Raw genomic sequence first — 20,706 nt, forward strand, 5'->3', positions numbered from 1 at the left:
GGAATCAGACGAGTGACTCTTTGGTTCACAGGTGGCTACTCAATCCACCGAGTCACACCAGCCAGGGCAAAAAAAATGTTTGTTTTCTTATTACAAAAAGTAGTATATATTCATTAAATGAAATTTGAAACAAGAAGAAGAAAAGTTTTAAAATTATTAATAATTCCACCGTTCCACAAGGTAAAATAACTATGGTTGACATTTTAGTGAATGATCTAATTTTTTTTTTTTTAGAAAACATTAGTATAAGATTAAGTTATTGGCAATATTCAAATCTTTACCTTCCCTCCAACTTGATTAACTTAAAAATGAGTTTTAAAAAATATATGTACAGAGGTTAAAAAGTCAAATAGTGCCATATGGCTTATATAACAAATGAAGTCTTCTCCCTCATTCTCTACTGATTCCTGTTCATTAGAGGTAGCCACTTTCAACGTATTTCTGTAACTGATTCTTTGTCATTATTTGTAAGTAATATGCTTAAACTTTATATTTCCTACATTTTAAGTATTATTTGTTAGCTGTCTATTAACTGTCCCCTAACACGTTCCCTGCTTTGCCCTCTCACGATGATTAGGGCCATTCTTTTGTTTAAATTAGGCACTGTGTTACTGTGATAATGCAGATCCCTCAGTAATGTCCATAGATAAACCGTGTATCCTTTACACTGTAAGACACAGGTTTTTATTCAGTGTGCAGCAAAAATGTTTAAAACATGCAACACCTGACTCTTTGGTCAGGGGCAATGACCTCTTTTCCCTTAGACTGTCAAATTAAGGAATTACAACAACCAATACAACAATAGCCATCCTTTGTGAATGAATCAAAATTATACCTACTCTTCATTGGATCAGCAAAAAATATATTTTTTGGTGTGCCACAGAACTTTTGTAATTTATGTGTGTCATGAAATGAGAAATGTTGAAAATCACTGCTGTAACATATTTTTTTTCATGTAACTGTTTTTCCTAGAATTAATTATGGTCTCTTGTTAAGGATTTGTCACTAATTCATCCCAAAATTTATTAATAGAACTCTAAAGATTCTCTCTAAACATGTAAAACTATCAAGTAATTAATCTAGATTGATTTTTTTTTTTTTTTTGCTGCCATCTGAGGCATACTTTTTGTAACCCTACATAGCTGTCATTTTGGGACTTCCCAACTCCTGGGAATTCCTTTCTCTCATAGAATCCATTTCCTGAATCCCTATTCTTTCTTAATGATTTAGGTCTTTGTTTCATTGGACCTGTTTTACTGTACCTTCTTTCAGGTGGGACATAAATTTTGACCCTACATCAATGAAAACATCTTTATTCTGCCTAAGATGATACATTGGTGTGGAATGATATATTAGTAATTTATAATATTGAAAGCATTATTAACGCTGATAATGAAGCATTGCTTCATTATATCCAGTGTTACTGTAATACCATCTGAAACCTTTTCACTTGTATGATTGATTGCTTGTTTTGTGTTTTTGAAATTTTTGCTTTTCTTTCTAGAAGCTTTTAGGATATTTTCGTGCCTGTGGTTCTGAAATGTTACGTGAATGAAATATATATAAGCCTTTCACTGTGTGTGGTGGGAGGGGAGGGCGGGCACTCCGCCTGCTGGTCTTCCTTTCTTCCATTTCTATGTTTTGTTTCCTCTGCTGCACATTCCGTGGTCCCTTTTAATTCAGACATTAATTTCCTTCAGTTCTTGGACGTTTTGGTATTTCTGTGATAACTTCTTCTGTTTTTCGTATTATCTCTTTCTGGAATTCCTGTTCAAATATTGAGCTTCCTATTCTCAACATCAGCTTTCTGTTTTCTGTTTTCTGTTGCTTTATCTTTTATTGTTTGCTTTTAGAGCACATTCCTCATGTCTTATATTTCAGCCCTTCTATTCGTATTTTTTTTTTTGTTAAAAATTTTTCCTCTGAAGAACTTTCAAGATTCTCATTTAAAAAATTCTCAGGACTTTTCCTATTACTATTCTTTGATCTTATTTCGCTGGAATGTCTATCTTTAAACACTCTACTGTAGTATTGAAGATTATTTTTCCAATCCCTTGTTTGTTTATGCTTCTAAGTTTCTCTTTTCTATTTGTTTGTTTTGTTTTTTGCTCATGCTGGAGGCTTTTGTCAAATACTTTATGGTCTTTTGCTATCCATTGTTTAAAGAAAAGGCAAAAAGGGTGATTGGAAGCTCACTGTATGCAGTTGGGGCTTACTAGAAACATTGCTGTAAGCCAGTCACATGGAACTCTCACATGTCTGCATCCCTTGTTCTTTTCTTTTGGTCTGGGAACTGGACCTGGATGTGTGTTTTCCATTCTGTCTGTGAGCTGTAGGCCAGGCTGTTAGCATTCTAAGAAGGGTCAGGAAGAGGCTGTGTGTGTCTCTGATTCATGTACAAACTAACAAGCAGTCACGAGCCTTCCTGTCTCCAGTTCCACCCCACCCACATCTGCGCTCTGATAACCAGAGCCTCTCATTTCTGGACCTCTCCAGGTGCCTGCTGCAGTAAATGCCTTGTTTCTTAATAGCCTCCCCCTTGCACGCACCAGTTTAGGTTTCATTGTTTTCAGTGATGTCTGGTCTACAAAGTCAGTTGCCACTCAAGTGTACATGTTCACAGCCTCCAAAAAAAATGTGTTGGCATGTCTCCTCTGTGATTCTATTCAGTTCTTCCTGTCCTGATGGGGTTATGCCTCCTTAAAATTCCCGCATTGTCATTTTAGGAGTTTCAAAATGCAGCAGTGATGAACACGTGTATTTAATCTTCGATTTCCAATTAGATGTTTCTCTAGTACAATCCGTATTCTACCTATCTCCTCAGTGAAGCCCCCTATAAAACTCTTGGTCAGTAGTAGATTACTTTGCTTAAAGAATCATATAGTCCTTTTTAATCAGAGCATCTTTCTTATATTTTTTGGACTCAGTAGTTTGGATTTGTGTTCAATGTTATATACATCTTTCACAGTATGTTATGTCATGGGACCAATGACAGCTTCTGCTTTGGCTTTATCTTGATCAACATCTGTCAAAGTGTCAAGCAAATAGGAGAGGCTTACTAAATTATTGGTTGAATGGTTAAACATTTTCCACAATTATTCATATTTTTCAATAACATTTAGAACTTTTAAAAAGTATTTATATGTATGTGAAATGGTTTGTATAACCATTCTCCTACATTTGGACATTTAGATATTTCAAATTTTTAAATAAAATTTAGTGAGGTTTTTTGCATTTGTCTTCATAAAGTAGACTTAATACAAGTGTTTTTGAATCTCTAGGCATATATTGCCAACTTATTTTTGTTTTATGCCCCTTAATACTGCCACAGGCAAATTTGATTATTTGTTTTTAATGTGATTGTCATTTAAAACCCTTTTACAATGTAAAATTTTGCAACTATTATTTCAACTTCATTTTAATATTAATTGCATATATCTTAATTAGTACCATCCATTTTTGTTGTGATACGTTATCTTACTAGATGATTAATAACTTCAGTTTGGTGTTTTATTATTGACTTCTTTTGTTACTATATTTTACATGAAGCAAACTTTTTGATATTCTGTGTTCCTTGATGTTTCTTAATATTTTTCCACTATAGATTCAAGTTTTAAAAGTTGTAAATAATTATTCAGTGAAAAAATTATGATGGGATCCTGATTTAAGAGTGAGTTAACCAGATTAATTTTCCTGGAAACTAAAGTAGATTGATGGCTTTTATTAGATATAGATAAGGTATGATTCTGTTATTCTCTTGAGATACCTGGTACTTTGGATCTAAGGGTCTTTTCTACATTTGTATGATCTTATTCTTAGGCTTTTATGAGGCATGCATTGAGATTTGGGAGTGAGGTCAGGAATGACTGTCCTGCCCCTTGGATCTGAGCAGAGATTGGAGTGTTCAAGGTTGGTAATGACCACATTCTAAGTGGATTTTACCAGACTTTCTGTGAACCAGTCTTTTTTCTAATTGAGTTCGGAAATAAAGGTGAAGTGTAGACTATGAAAATATATTAGAAAATTCTACCAAACCAGTGGAAGCAATGCATTATTTAAAACACCCAAGAAGGAAATAGTAGATCTTTTTATTTAAGACTGTGTATGTATGTGTGTTATATATATGTAAAACATAGATGATATATATATAACATATCATACATATTATCTGTTGTGCACTGATGTGTGTGTGACATATCATCTATTGAGCGTGTGTGACACACACATACATATATATATATATATATATGCCAGGAACTGTTCTGAGAACTCTACATGTATGTATTAACTTATTTAACTCTCACAGCTAAGAGGTAGTTATCTACTCTTAACTTACAGTTAGGTGTCTGTGCAGCTTATTAATAATAATTGCTCAGTTTCAGTGCTCATGAGTGGCAAAATTTGGTAGCTATTGAGTTTGAACTTTTAACCACCATAAGCCAGGTAGTATGCTACCTAGCTTATTAATTGGTCTAATGTTAATTCTAACCCAATCTCTTTATGATTCTAAATGGCACCTTGACACAGCAGCATGGTAGTTACCACAGGGGAGGGAGGTGGGGAGTATTAAAGGGTGAAGGGAGTCAGTATATGGTGGCAGAGGATGATTTGACTGTGGGTGGTGGGTGCACAGTGCAATATACCAGTGGTGGATCGTAGAACTGTATGCCTGAAACTTATATGATCTTACCCAATAACGTGTATTTTTAAAAGAAGTTAGAAGAACGTGTGGCATCGTTCTCTAGCATTTTCTCATCAGTGATAAGGAATGAGTTGGCATCATTAACTATGAATATCATGGCTTTAGAGATAATTTTTTTGTTTGTATTCATTAAAGCAAAGGAAATAGTTATAGAGGAGAAAATTTATCTTGGCGAAGAATAAAGAGTAGGATCTGGTTTTAATAGGTACCTGTCTTTTGCACTTTCCACACATGATAGGCCTTTTAAGTCCCTTCAGGGCCAAGAAGTCAAAAGACTATTAGCAATGAAAGTATCTTGTTATCTGTGTCTTGGGATAAATAACGTGAACGGTGAATCTGTTAGAGGATAATTATGTGGCATATGAAAGTTGAGTGTTTTTTTCTGATTTTTTTTTTCGGAGGTGCGAAATGGAGCAAGGCTTAAGGCTTTGTTTGGTTTACTTTTTCTTGGAAGTCTTACCTGAATCCCTGGAGTTGGTTAAATACTCCTTTGTGTGTGTGTGTGTGTGTATGTGTGTACATACACACACACACACACATATATACCATACTGTACATAATTCTTTTCACACTTGGCAGATTTCATTGAAATTGTATATTTGTGCCTGTCTTCACTACCATATCATAAGCAGAGACTGTATCTTACTCATATTTGTACTCTCAGCCTCCCACACACTCAGTGTGCAAGTCTTAATGAATTTGTTACACCGAACAGCAACACAGGTTGCCTCTTTCACAGTTTCGATTTTCATTCTCAAGTCAGAAATAACAGTAATTTTTTTCATGGCCTTAAGTTCTTCACATTTGCTCATCTGCTACAAGATGTTTAGAAATAGTAACATTTCCAAAATAAGCTGTGATACTTCAGACAAAGTATTGCCCCGTGCTGTTAAAACCCTGTTTAGGAAAGCTCTGCTTCCTAGCTCTTTGTGTCTTGTACTTTCTGTACAGACGAAGGTATCGTCACAACAGACGTGTTTCTCTGTTGTTAGAGTATGGCAGCTTTATTTAAGAGATCATTTAGTTAACTAATGCCATGCTGCATGAAATCGAGGAGTCATGGGAAGTGGTGAGCTGTCCTTTGAAGGACGGTGACGTGTATTTTGTTTATGTTGGGTCTGAAAACACCATGAGCTGTATGCTAAAATCAGAGCTCCGATGACGTGTGTGTGTGTATGTATAAGTATGCTTTTGTATCTGTATATCTATTTACTATGTATGTATTTTAATGTCAAAATTGGATTATCGTTGCCTCTCTCACGTTGGTAGATAATCAGATTTTTTAACTTCATAATTAAAAGCCAAAAATGATCTGTCTGATGTGGAATACTTGGATAGCATAAAGGACCCTAGAAATACAGAGTATTTGCAGAAGTGGTAAAGGCTATGCAGTTAGTCTGTGCTCCTTACTAATCGTGTCCAATCCATTCAGATATTTATTGGTCACCCTTCTGGTGACAGTCCATTATTTGCTATTATAATGTCTTTTTAAAGGGACTGTGCTGAAAGTTGCTAAAATGCCATCTCACAGACATTTAATTTTTAGCAGATTTCTAAATGGATTTTAATGAAGCTTTCAAATAGTCTGTCAGAGATTTAGGCATTAGAGAAAAGCCCTGTATTTCAGTGGACTAAAAACAGTGCTCATTCTTGCTGTTGGCATTTTGTCAAACAAGTGTTCGGGTGTAAAAAGGCTGGATGAACCCAGTATGTTCATGAATACCTCCTTCCATTTCCACAGCAGTGCATAATACTGCTGTCCCTTCTGCATTTAGCCAGTGCAAAACTCCTAAATGCAGATGACTCAAAGGAAATACTATGCTACTATACTCTTAAGCTTTAATATTTTCCCTTTTTATATATTTTTTTATATCATTTGTAAACTCTGAGCAAGTTAGATTTCCAGTAACATTTGTAATAATATATTTAAGATGTTTTCATTAAGCATCTTTACAACTACGTAAAGTGATTTTAATTAAATGGCAAGTTGTTATGGATTTGTACTGCTTATTTGTTATTTTAATGTTTGGTTGTTTTTTAGGAATAGAAATCACTTTTCTTCAAATTTTATTTTTGGAGAAGGAAAATTACAAACATTGTAATATTAAGAAATTCACACATTCTCTATTAAGTTTGAAAGACTAGGATACCCACATTGCTTTTACATTTCAAAAACAAATCTATAGGGATTGTTCCCAAATCTCACTGTGCTCTTATGGTCTAGGAATCCAGGTTAACTGGTTTTGTTTTCGACTTTCAAAGGTAATTTTAGTTTATATATTTTAAGTTAAACATTACATTTTTAGTTCTTAGGAAATATGCTATGCTCAATAATTTTCTTCTTAAGCCCCTTTTCTCTTTTCAATTTGAAAATAGACCAGTAATCTTCAAACTTTGTTTCCTGTATTTTTAAAGGTCGATTGAGCTATCCACATCCGGGAACTGACAATCTGTTGATGTTAAATGGTAAGTTGTATAAAAACATTCTTATTTTTCCAATTGATTTACATAAAAATAATTGAATACCTTTCTCTAAACCTCCCCTTATGCATACATTAGTCATTTTATGACTACAAAAATAAAGCTGCAACTCTTCCTGAACAGAAAGCACATTTGGGAGTTTGGGTGTGTTCTGGCCGGCAAAGCAGTCACGGGAGCGTATCTGTGATGGTGTTATGTAATTCAGTGACCACAGACTTTGCAGGCAGTCCTGAGTTTGAATGTTGGCTTTCCAGTTTATGGCTGAACTATGTTTAGGTTAGTGGTGACCTTAATCAGGTAACTTCTGTGAGCTTTATTTAGCTTTCCATCTGTGAAATAGGAATAAAATCTCAAGGTTTATTAGGAGAGTTAGATGAGATATTTGCAAAGTGCATGGAATTTGTTATTAGTATAACACTTGTGTTAAGGAGGAAACTGATGATTCTGTAAGTATAGTGGTCATGCTAACTTAATTTACTCTTAACTAGACGATTTATAATATAAAGTTCACCAAAGTTAGAAAAAGAATGAATAAACGTCCACTAAAGTTTGTTTTCTTTCCGTTGGACAAACATTGTATTCAGAGAGTCATAGTACTTAACACATCCGTGACCGTGGGAGTAGACGTGGAGAATCAAAATGTCCTTCCCAAAGGTATTTTTAGATCAGAGGGTGGGTGATGAGCAGGAAGTAGGAAGAAGTAATAACAGAGATATATTTACTTTAAAATACATAATTATATTATTAGAATAGCTTGACTCTTCTATTTCAACCTCAGCTTTGTTGGAAAAAGAAGGCAATGAAGTTGGGGGGCAAACACTGAAAAAAAAAAAAGGCCAATGTAAAGCTAGACTATGTGAACTAATATTAAGTAATGACTGTAAAGTAACAGAAAGATGGGAATAAACTCTTGACTACCTGGGAGATTGTCAAGGTGGGTAGGATTTTGGAATGAGAAAATAATTGAAGCATTAGATAAGGTGACTTATTCAGTATTTGACCATTAGGTAGTGATTTGTCCACCACATGCCTGCCTAGTATAAGCACTGGGTTATCCATTAGGGGAGATCCTTAAGTGTAGTTACAGGTAGAATTGCCAAGGTCCTAGCACTGGGGCTAGACTGTGCTCTGTAGGCTGAGGCCATGTCCATGCTAGACCTCACAGCAGTCTGGTAGGCCAGGTGTATGAATCCAGTGAATCACGGTGTTTATATAGACTTTGACCAGAAAGCTACTAAAAATTACATTCCAGAACTCTATTCAACTGTTTCCCTACCACAAAATTAAAAACAATATATTATTTGAGTAGCTGGCCTCTGACCTCTGAATCTATGACTAAAAATTATATTGTTTAAAGTGAGTTTGCAAAAGTGAAAATTGATTGTAATTTTTCTTATGTTCATGGCTTGAATTATAAAATAATGATAGGTTTAAGTTATAATAAATTATTTATCTATTGATCCTTACTTTAAATTCTTCTTTTGATAAAGATCATTCACTTCTATTTTACCTTCTAAAAAATAGCAATCCAGTTGAAAATTTTGAATTCACAAATGTTTCACATACTGTGTTAAAATTTATCTGAAGGAAAAATCCATCTGAGATAATCTCTTAGATCATTCACAGATATTCTTAGATTGTTAAATGCATGATAAACTAGGATAATTTAGAAGTATATTGTAATCACATTAGAATATGTCAATTATGTGTGAGCAAAGAACTTAGCCGAACTAATACTTTTTTACAACTTACACTTTTGGTTATGCTAAACATAACTAAACTAATTGATTTCATCAGTTGCTTAAATCCTTTATAAGTAATCTAGATATTAGACTGAAAATGTTTCATAGCCTTACACTTTGGGGCCACTATACATACTCAGTACAGTAAGCCATCCTGGAGGTTCTGAACTTTTTCTGGTAAGGGGCTGGGGAGATAAAAATTCACAAAACCAGGACACTAAAATATGTTTAGGTTAGTAAAGACAATTGGATCCAAAGAGAAAACATTTCTTTTGCTCATTTGAGGTTATTGGTTTAAGACAGGAAGCAAGAATCAGAAAATTGCCCTGGCTGGTGTAGCTCAGTGGATTGAGCGCAGGCTGTGAACCAAAGCATCACAGGTTCAATTCCCAGTCAGGGTACATGCCTGGGTTGCAGGCCACAGCCCCCAGCAGTTGCACATTGTTGTTTTTCTCTCTCTCTCTCTCTCTTTCTCCCTCTTTTCCCTCTCTAAAAATAAATAAATAAAATCTTAAGAAAAAGAATCAGAAAATTGTGTATATTTTTAAAATAAAGAAGTATTAGAATATTAAAGATTTAAATATTTTTTAAATCTTTAAAAAATTAAAGACATTTAAACTTTAAAGACATTAAAGTTTATGGAAAAGAGAAGTAGGCAAAGGCCACTAAAAAGTAAGGGGAAAATTTTTTTGAACTGCTTTTTCCCTGCCTCTAATTCAACTATGTTCTTAATATATTGTCTCCCTGAGAAATGTGGAAATTAAGTGATATTATTAACAAGCCTCTCTACTATAGTAAGTTATTGTTAAATATTATTGACTAGTTAAAGAAATTGTATCATTTTTGTATATAAACTTGCTTCTTAAATTATTATACTTTTAGTTATCACAGATTTAACTCACTATTAGGCAATTGATTAAATAAAGTTATATTATTTAACCAATAAGCATAGCTAATGCTGACTTTGAAAATCAGTATTTGATAATACGCTAGCATTGGTCTGTGGTGATTTAACAATAGTTCAGAGTGGTTGGTATCACAAACTCTGAAGTCAGATTCTCTGAGTTTAAACTCAGGTTTGCTGTTTCTAGCTGTGTGACCTTGGGCAGCTTACCTAACTTCACTTTGACTCAGCTTTTTCTCTAAGAGAGAGCATGCCGCCCTAGGGGGATTGTTGTAAGAAGCGAAGGCATTCATTCATGGCTAGTCCATATCGGGGACAGTTCCTGGAAGTCAAAGTGAGCTGTGGCAGAGGGTGATGATGAACAGTGACAAAAATCACTTTGAAAGAGTGGAAATCATGTCCTGTGAATAGAGAAAGGAGTTAGGTCTGTTTACTTTGGATTATATAAAATTAGAGAAAACATAACTGACATTTTCAACTTGGTGAAGGGTGTTCCATACAGTGAACAAAGAAGGTTTGTTTTATGTTATTGCAGAAAGTCAGACCAGAACCAGGTGGAAGAAGCTATGTAGGGACAAATTTGGTGTCAATAAAAACAAAATGACAATCTCAGGCAGTTTCCTAAGTACGGTACGCCTACCCCTATGTTGTTTCCCAAAATAACTTGATGGTACACAAATGCACATTAAAAGAAATGCATGGCTATTACAATTTGAGGTCATTCTATAGAAAATACAGTACTGGCAGAAATCTGTGATGTTACAGTGGTACTAAACTTGTGTTCATTTAATTAAGAAATAATATGTAAATAGTATAATTGTGCAAATAGGCAAATATTGTAAAGGTTTTATGATCCTGTCTTTTTAGTTAACTAGCATTATGGTTAAACTTTTAAATATTCCTTTAAGTAATGTATAAACAGAGTATGGGCTAAAGGTCAGGGTCAAATTAGGTAAAACTATGAAGTGCTCCTAGCAAATTTTTAACTTTGAGCCTCTGTTAATGCAGATACAGAAAAAGAGGTATAATCCCATACCCGTGTCTCATGAAGTTGTTATATAGATTTTTTTAAAATGTTACAAGAAATGACAAAAAATATAACTGCAAGCAGCTCTTACTTCTGAATAGACCGTGTCCCTGAAACCAAGTGGAAATCAATGGAGACTGCCATTATTGAGTAATTCAAATATAGATGAGTCCAACTTTAACATCCTGAGGCATTTTAGGCAAGTCACATTATATAAGAATGGGTAAATTATCTAAAAGTCAGAGTTAATTGCTGTCTGAAGATAGAATGACAGTTAGAACGTTTATATTTCTATAAGTGTATAAATCTTACACTTTTTATTTTTAATAGTAAAAATATTACAAAACAAAACAAATACTCTCTGTTTTCCATAGTAGTATGGAAGACTACAAAAGACTGTACCATTCAAGTATTTGTTTCTATTTGGATTATATTTCCCCCTTTACCCCTCTCTCAAGGAAAACAGTATTTTCATTAGTACATACGGTTTTCAAAAGGAGAACAGATAGAGCAGCAGTATGGGAGGAGAGTATTAGCAGCCTGGTTTGAAATGTATAAATTTGCAGTTACTAACCACGTACAGCCATGCTTGTAATCAAGAGCTTGGTGTGCTTTTGGAAGGAAAGAAGTTATATGTATCTTTTAATTAAGAAAATTTACTCAGAAATGAAATTCTATTTCTGAAAGCAGAAACTCTAAATATATTAGGACACGAACACAGGAAACTTGAGTATGCAGTCAGTGCTTTTTTTATGCTGATGGAAGTGAGTGGAGGAGACAGATTTATTTTGGATCTTGAAAAGGATTATGAAGGGGGGAGTTGGGGGCGGGAGGGATGGCATATTTCTCTGCTGGGTTTTGGCTCAAAGTTTTAGAGTAAGAAATGAGAATTTCTTTAGTTTCACACCAGGATAACTAACCTTGAAGGATTTCCAGCTGATTTGGTATGTTTATCTGTCACTTCCCCCAGCTGTGGTAATTCAGGTACCATAGCTGAGTTTAAGAGCCAATACATACGGGCAAAAAGACCCTAAAAAGAACATGAGAAATTTTTTTGTAGCTCTGTGTTAGAACCTAATAATACTATGGGTAACCCAGGACCAAATTGTAAAGCCACTTGTATAGGAAAGCTCTTCAGCCATTTCTCATGGCCTTCATATTATTGTCAGTAAAGAAAAGATATAAACATAAATACATATAATACACACTTTAACATACATGTGTGTACACATACAAATATATATGTATTTACACATGTGTGTTGAGGAGCCAATTCCTTACTTTTGTATAAAGTATTTTTATAATGTTTTATAAAATGTATGTACCTGAAATTTTCTATTTGAAATACAATTTTTGACACAAATTATTTACTTTTTTTTTTCTAAATCATATTCTGAATGAATTTGGAGGGGCATATTGTTTAAAAAAGACTTTTTAAAAACAATGAATAGTGATTTAATGATTACTGATAAAGTTATAGCAGAACATATCCCAGAAATTCACACAGAAACGTTTGTAGGAAAGTGAGTACACTCGTTTTTGTTTAGCGTGATGGCGACAGATTGGTTATTTCCATGACAGGGAGTAGGAAATGTTTCACGTGGTTTAGCTCCATCTGCAGTCAGTTCTATTTTTGGTAATGTAGAAACTTGGAATCTGCGAGTTGTCCAAAAAATAAGCGGAATAGCTCTTCACAGGATTCTAAAATTCCTCAGGTATGAGATAGATAGAGAAATTTTCTAAATAATTGTGTTCAAGCCTAGGAATGAGATGGGAATCTGAGATGCTGTGTATTTATTTTCACTATTTTAGTGTTGAGTCGTCTTAGTTGAGAACATGGCCACTAAGAACATAAACTGGTTATGGTATCATTAATTTTCTCAGGTTAAGAATTACGTGCCACATTATGACTTCATAATTTGACTTTAAATTTGATGAGAATAGTTTATTTGTTTTATAACTCTTTGACCCTCTATAGCCATGAATGTGATGCCCCAAAGCAAATTTAAACTGGATTAATATGATTAGACCGTGCCCAGGCATAAGCAGGAAGCCCAGCTCCTGAGACTGTGCTGTGAAGTGCTTGGGGACCTATTGATTATTTCCAGGCCGAATACAGCATTTAAGACTTAAGGGAATTCACTCTTTTATAGCCTGTTTTTGATAGCTTTATTAAAACTCCTATTTTATTGGTCTGATTTTCCACATTTGATATCCCATCTCTTTGAGACCCTGTTTTTTTAAGGGCTTTATAAATCTCAGAAGACCTAGGCAACAAAATTCTAAATGACACTTCCACCTCTACCCTTACCCTAAACTATTATCTAGGTAGGCGAGCTCTCTGTGTAAATTAAATCCAGAGAGTGGGACAAAAGTAGGTTTACAGTTGTTTGTATGGAAACAACTATATGGAAAACAGTAGAATAATTAATAAATAATAATAATAAAAGAATGAACTAAGTTTCATGTACTCAACTGTAAACCTACTTTTGCCCCACCCTGTACACATGTATTTGTATATACACATGTATATAATTGTATTTATGTAGCTGTATATACACATATAAGCTATATATGTGTATACATATAGGCAAGCTATATAGTTCAGGTTAATCTGTTGAGTTTTGAGGTAATTATCACTCACGGACAGGTTAAGTCTGCTGTAACTTACATAGCTACATAAAGACAGTAGAATGGCATATTGGCAGATAAGCAAATGAATTATTTTCTAGAAAAGACTCTGATGTGAGCCTTATAATTTTTTGACTTCTTGAACAGTAAATGACTAAGAGAGCTGACTGGTTTGTTTATCCCCTTTTTTATTATAGGGAAACTAATGCTATATTCTCAACTTGTAGACATATTTATTATTAAAGCGTTAGTATAAAATTTAAAATATATTTTTGAAAACTTCAAAGTAGACTATATTTAATGAGATGAAATATTTTCTTTTGGTCTTTAAGTTTCATACTTTTAGGGAGACATTTCTGACAACTTTTAATATACATTTTAATTTGAGATTGAGTGAGTATCAGTTTTTCTCAGGCTTAAAATACTATGAACATGAGAAAAGACGTGAAATTTAACAATCATTTTTGGCTTACTGCCTTGGCTTTATATATTAATTCCAGGGTACAAGTATTCATTGTATACTAAGATTTGGGGGGAGGAGTTATTTAAAAACAAGTTGTGAATTTTAGCAAACTGGTAGTTTCTTTATGAAAAATACATTGCAGTATCTTTTCTTCATAAGGAATTATATAAACTGCTAGTAACAGATTAAAATGCCTTACTGCTTTATACTTTACAGTATTTAACATACCTAGTATTCTATGATAATGCAAATAATAACTTGCATCCACACCCCAATTACTCCAAAGGTAGACACATAAACACTTTAGATACCTGTTATAAAATGTACTAAAAGAATAGAAAGCATTATTAGCTGTAGTATTACCATTAATAATTTCTTCAACTAAGCAAGTTTGAATATGGATTGAATTCTTTACTGTGTCTTCCAGTACTTTTTCCATGCGGGGTTTGGTATAATGTGAACTGGATGTGAATAACTGTTAGACTACATGTGCTATCTCCCATTATAATATGTAGAAAATAAGGATTTAATTCAAGTTGTTCCCATTCATTGGAAAAATTATTTGTGATGCTATTTAAGTGTAAAGTATTACATATTCCTTTCCTTATCTGATGAAACAAATATTCATAAATTTTAACATGAATGAGAATAAATTGTATATTTCCTGTTAATTTCACAGTTTCTACATGGTTCAGATGAGATATGTAATAAAGTGCTCTGTAAGTGGGAAAACGCCATGCAGATGTCGTATATTGACATTATTACAGCTCTGAAAACAAAGTAGCACTAATTTCCAGATGCCCACATAGCTTTTCATATCACAAATATTTGTATATGTGGGCTTATTTTTAGTTCTGACATTTTACAATTTGTCCTTTGTTTACATGCAGCAAGGAGTTATGGGAGAAGACGAGGTAATTCATTTCTCTTTGCTATGGTGTAATTGTTTTCTAATTGGGTTTTACTGATCAATGTTATATTAATTATCACCGATTGCTTATGGAATGTCTGAAAACTCACAGAACTGTGTTTTGATTTGAACACTTGTCAACATTTTGAATCCTAAATCTCTTAACCTTTAAAGAACATTTCATACTAATATGGCTATTTAATAAAATTATCCTTTTTAAACTGCCCAGATTTTAACTATTTTTAAAGTTACTTTATACCTTTTAAAATAGAACTGTCATTTACAGTTTGCTTAAGAAGTACGTTTAATAAATACTAGTGGTGACACGCAATATGATTTTTATAATCTCTAAATCTATAACTGATTGTCTTATCTATGGTATGTAAGTTTATATATCTAGTTTACTAGTTTTATGTTTGACCCAGTTGAAAATAACAAGTTAACACCAATATATAGAAATCATGTTGATAATATTTCTGTTTTCTCAGAATGTAGTCCTCCTCCCTCCACTAACACACACACACGCACGCACACGCACGCACACACACCCCATCCCACCCCCCTCTCTCTCTCTCTTCCTCACAATAGGTTTGCCTTCAGGGTTCTTACCATCTTAAGAAAAAGGCTGGGACTGTGTGATACTGGACTATTAAACTTTCTAGGAAAGCAGCTGATACCTTCTTTGGCTTAAACTTTGTCTCTTTTTTTAACGTGCAAAATTAAAGAGGTAGAAAGGTCAATGAATGAGAAGAAGCAAAAGTAACTTTATACTACTAGATTGTTCTTAAATGAGCGATAGTTGTGATATTTATATAGTTGTTATAAGTGCCAAACTAAATAGGAAGTATTTTCCGTAACCCCTAAAATCTCCCTTGAGCCGTGGAAGACAGACAGTGATAATAGTGATTTCTTACAAATGTTACACGTTGGTGCCAGTGCTTCGTTTTCTTTCTGTCTAGTCACGAGTGCATGCACTTTGACAACAAACAAAAGCATTCGCCACCACTGAAGACAGAAACTGGTATTTTGTATTCTTAAATAATATTTTTAGTTTTTTAAGTAAAGAGAGCTATAGAAAACTTAAAACTTCCTAAAGATTGTTATTAGCAACTGAAAAGAGAGAGGGAAAGTTTAGAATTTTAGGATCTATTTTGAGGTCTACGGACTATCTCGCTTCACTGTGATGTTTTCATGTGGAGCTTCAGTTCTCTTGGGGGGAAAAAAACACACTTACCAAGCCATGATTTTAGGGTACTTCTGAAACTACAGGGTAAATTAGGATTTTTCTAATAGATGCTTTTCATCTATTAACCTTAGCAATTTATGTTTGATCTAATTTGGCATACTCCAGTGTAGATGTCATGATCTAGGAAGTTCTTAGGAGGAAGTTAACAGAGTCACATTGTTTATCTTCTTTCATCTCAGTTCTATAATAGTAGACTATGATTATAACGCCAGATAGGAGCTCGCTACTGCTCTCACATGTCTTCGTCTCTGGGAGCCATGAAGATTTCCTCCGCTTCGCAGCTGCCCCCAGTATTGGAAAAAGGAAGGCTCTTGCGTAGTCTTTAAGTTGACCTTCTTTGGGACAGAACTAACAGCTGTCACACTGAACTTGGCTGAGTTTTCCTCTCAAATTATGTGGCATGAGTAATTTTTTTCGTGGATACTCTTTTAATAGTAGGAGTCTGCTTCCAAAATTTTGATTTTGATGTGGTCAAATGAAAAGTATAACCACTAGAAATAGTATTGAGAGATTTTATGTTAATTTGAAAATATTTCAGCTGTAAATAATAAAACATTTTTTAAGAAAATACTAAACCAATAACACAGAAAGGTCTAGTAGTAAACTGGTTCTCTTATTATTTTTCACTCATTTCCCCCTTTCTATTTAGTTTATGTACCTTATTCATTCTCTGTGAGAAAAGGACAAAACTATTATTGGAGCAAAATATTTTACCTGATAAGTGTACCTTGTAGTTTCATTCTGAGTTCCTTGGAGAAACATGCTTGAGCGGTGATTCTGCCTGAATAAACTGGTGATGTCTGAGACAGATCAGTCCTGGACCCAGTTCTTTTGCTTGGATAATTTTTTTTTTATCCTTGCATATTAAATAAAAATCACACTGGTGGGTTATTGACCCTAATAGAAAGACTGCTGGGTCTTATAAAATAGGAAGCATATTCCTATTTATGCTTAATTAATATGTTTTATGTCTTTATTTTTAGAACAACTTTCAGTAGATAAAAGAACGGTATAATACATTGAGATCAAAGAACAATGCTTAGCTTCAGACTCTAAATTGAGTAATTTGTGCACATGTTTTCATTCTCTCCTGCTTCTCCCCACATTTATGTTGGGAAATGCCTTTGTTGGGCTTCCAGAGAAGGTTAAAATAGTCAAAGTCAAGGATATTTAGGTGTACGAGCATAACCACCACAGTCAGAGTCAGGACCTCATTGTAATCTAAGTTATAACTAATCTCATTACATTATATTAATTATTATATTTTCTATTTGTACCTTTTCTTACTGCAAAGCTTTGGTTTGCCCTCATTTGTATGCATATTTAGTATGTCAACACACATGGATATGTTGAATAGTTCTACATTTATTCAAGATATAAAATCTAAAACTTAAAAACAAACTTTCCACAAAGAAATCTACCAGCCTAGATGGCTTTACTGGTGAAAGAACCACTTTAAAGAACAAAAAACAGCAACTCCATAAAACTATTCAGCCCTATATTTATTTATTCAGCTCTATATCAATTTACCTCTAGGTATATGTATACATTCTGTGTGTATATCCTTGTGCTGATTTTTAAAGGTTATTTGTTTAAGCAGTTTATTGCCTCTAGTTGTTGAATTTATTAGCATAAAGTTCTTTATAATATTCCCATTTTTAGCCTTTTAATGCTCATAGATTCTATATTGATTGAGGTCCCCTTTTTCATACCTAGTATTGGTGTTTGAGTTTTCTTTCTTCTTGATGAATAGAGATACATCAATTTTGTAGTTTTCAAAAACCCAACTTTTGACTTTATTATCTTTCTGTTGGCCTGGTTTTTTATGTTGTTTTTATTTATTTATTTTATCCTACTTTATGTTTTTAATTTGCTATTCTTTTTCTGTCTTTTTTATGGTGCCATAAACTAGGATTATTCAAGCATTTCTGGTTGTCTAATATGCATTTAAAACTATAAATTTTCCTTTAAGTATGGAAATTTTCCTGTAAGTATATAGCTTTTGTTACATCCCACAGATTTTATATTGTATTTTTGTTATCATTCAGTTTCACTCTTTCAGGGTGTAAGAACCTAAAAATGTATCCTAGTCTCAGAGCAAAAAAGAAGAAAGGTAATTTAATTTTGGTTGAAAACCATTGTAAATATTCTAGTCCAAATCAGATTTTAACCAAATTCTACTTCTCTCAGCACATATGATTTTACCTTTATTGCCAGTAATTTTCATGCACTAAGTATATGTGTGTATAATTCTTTGAATGTATGTTTAAAGTATACTGTACATGGAAAACATAATTATTTAATTGTCCCCCTTTTATAATGAATCTAGTTTGGGTTAAAGGAAAGGATAGTTGGCAAGGTAAAAAGTAATATTTTTGTTGGTGGCATTTACTCAGTTAACTTCTCTTTTAAATAACGCTGTAGCTTTTGTGTATTCTAAAAAGAAAGTGGTCCTTTTTTAGCAATGAAGATTCTGGTTAGTATGGCTAGTGTGTGATACGTTCTCAGCCTTTTCTTACGTCCTTTGCTCAGCTGAACTTTGGGTAATAGATTGTAGATATTTGCTGTTTTATTGACTATAATATTTTATTTATTATAGTTGGAGCATTATTATAGTTAGTAATATGGAATAATTGTAAATGTAGTTATGATTATACTTACAATATTAGAGTTAACACAAATAGTTTGTCATTTTGAGTCACCTCTATTATCTGACATTGCTCGTATAGTGATTTCCTTAGCCACTGCTTTCATGGACCCTAAATATTTATAACCTGCATTTTTTTCTCATGACAAAAATCTGTTACACTCGATTGTGTTTATGGGGCTGCTAAATTCGTATGTTTGTTAGGACACCTTCAAGTGAAAAAATTTCAAAGGAATTGGCATATCTGAAAAAACTGTAAAATTTGAATGTATCATTTTTTAATCAAAAACAAGTAGGTATGTTGTTTTTCCACCTCATATTATTTTTTACATATAGAATTATTTATTATGAACCAGTTACTCACAGTTAATATTGTTTTTAATAGATCTTGATGAGGTTCATTTCGTTCAGTAAAAGTTTCATTTTGAAGAAGATTCTTTCCATTGATCACAAAGAATATCGACATTTGTTTATTACTCTATTTCTGATAGCAAAGGAATTGGGAAAATTAAATTAATATTTACAAAGCTGCTCAGTACACATGAGTATCTTTCAGAACAACTTACAAAAATTAAGTTTGAATTTGTGGAATAATTCTTGTTTCTTATACTCAGTATGAATTTTGTCCTTTGTTTTTATGTCTTAGAAACTTCAAATTACTATTATTTCCAACATCCAGCTAGCCATAGTTCACAAACAAACCTGTATCCCGTCTTTGTCACCCCAACCCCAGTTCTCTGTGCGGGCTGACGTATTTCAGACTGTCCTTGTTTACATCACTTGCATCATTATGTGTCCTATTTTTCAAGATGATAATGATATTTATGTTGAATATTTATTACTCCGTGTATTAAGGTGCATGCCATTCATTTATTATATACATTGTCTCCTCATCCAAAAACAAAATCTTTATCACTCCATCTTCATGGAAAAACAACCTGTCTACATTCTTCTTTTTCCTTATCTAATAAATCTCTAAAGAATCATCTTTTGATATCTGCACTTTACAAAGCTCTACATGCATTGTGACTCCCACCCGTTTATTAAGACTGATAGTTTCGAAGATCGTGCATGCTCTCAAACACAGTCACCGTTTTCAAAAATCATTATCTTAACATCTTACCTTGTTACCTCATTGCTCTTTTGGATGTTATTACATTATTTTTCATTCCGTCACAGTAATATTTTGGCTTTACTCTTACTTTTCTTAGCACTCCTTTCTCTAGCTTCTTGAATGTTCTATTTCTTTTTTGTAAGTTTTCCAAAGAACTGTCTTCATCATTTTTCTCTGGAACTTTTTCATCTGTGATATTTCCAAGAACCTTAAATAATCAGCCTCTGCTGAGCTGACTCCTTTTAAAGGGGGGACACAAAAAAACAGAATTATCTCCTGGAGGGTGGCAGGCCCCTAGGTGAGTGTTCCAAGAACCCATCCATATCACTCCACCAGTTGGCATTGTTGTGAGAGGCAGTGTTTAGCTTCAGTGAATTTTTTTGTAAGACTCTTTTAACGTGTTTGTCCCTTTCACAACGGGTGATTTACGAGCATACCTGCCCACACCAGGCAGAGTGTTCAGCAGTTTTTGATAAAAAACAGCAACATTCCTGTGCCCCACCCTCCCTATTCACCCAGTCTCACCCCAGCGACTTTTTTTTTGTTTCCCTGGATGAAAAAAGTCTTCAAAGAGAAACGTTTTTCCAGTGTGGCAAGAGGGGTTGAAACAAAAAATGGCAAAAGCACTAGAAGGCATCAAATTAACAAGTTCAAAAACTGTTTTTGAACAGAGGAAATAAAACATCTTGATAGGTACGTGCATCAACTGGAGAATACTTTGAAGGTGACTGAAGTTTTAAACGTGTAAGAGTAAATACTCAATTTTTTATGAATAAATTCCAGGGGCTTTTTGGGTCCCCCCTCATATATGACTGATTTCCTTTCTCCACTTCATTTGC

At 33.6% G+C, this 20,706-nt stretch overlaps 1 protein-coding gene across 7 annotated transcripts in view; it reads left to right on the forward strand.

Moving 5' to 3' along the window:
* CPEB2 (cytoplasmic polyadenylation element binding protein 2) overlaps nt 1-20,706 on the forward strand; it is a 60,025-nt gene that overhangs the window by 18,730 nt on the left and 20,589 nt on the right. For 5 of the 7 annotated variants that reach the window (XM_045834021.1, XM_045834023.1, XM_045834027.1 and 2 more), the window contains 2 exons: nt 7,118-7,168; nt 14,841-14,864. In XM_045834021.1, the coding sequence (XP_045689977.1) occupies nt 7,118-7,168; nt 14,841-14,864 (75 nt within the window). The remainder of the gene's footprint in view (nt 1-7,117; nt 7,169-14,840; nt 14,865-20,706) is intronic. The other 2 variants (XM_045834022.1, XM_045834024.1) reach the window with 1 other exon arrangement.

This window comes from Phyllostomus hastatus, unplaced genomic scaffold (assembly GCF_019186645.2).
Source record: "Phyllostomus hastatus isolate PE091 unplaced genomic scaffold, TTU_PhHast_1.1 phas_contig_196, whole genome shotgun sequence".
Classification (NCBI taxonomy): domain Eukaryota; kingdom Metazoa; phylum Chordata; class Mammalia; order Chiroptera; family Phyllostomidae; genus Phyllostomus; species Phyllostomus hastatus.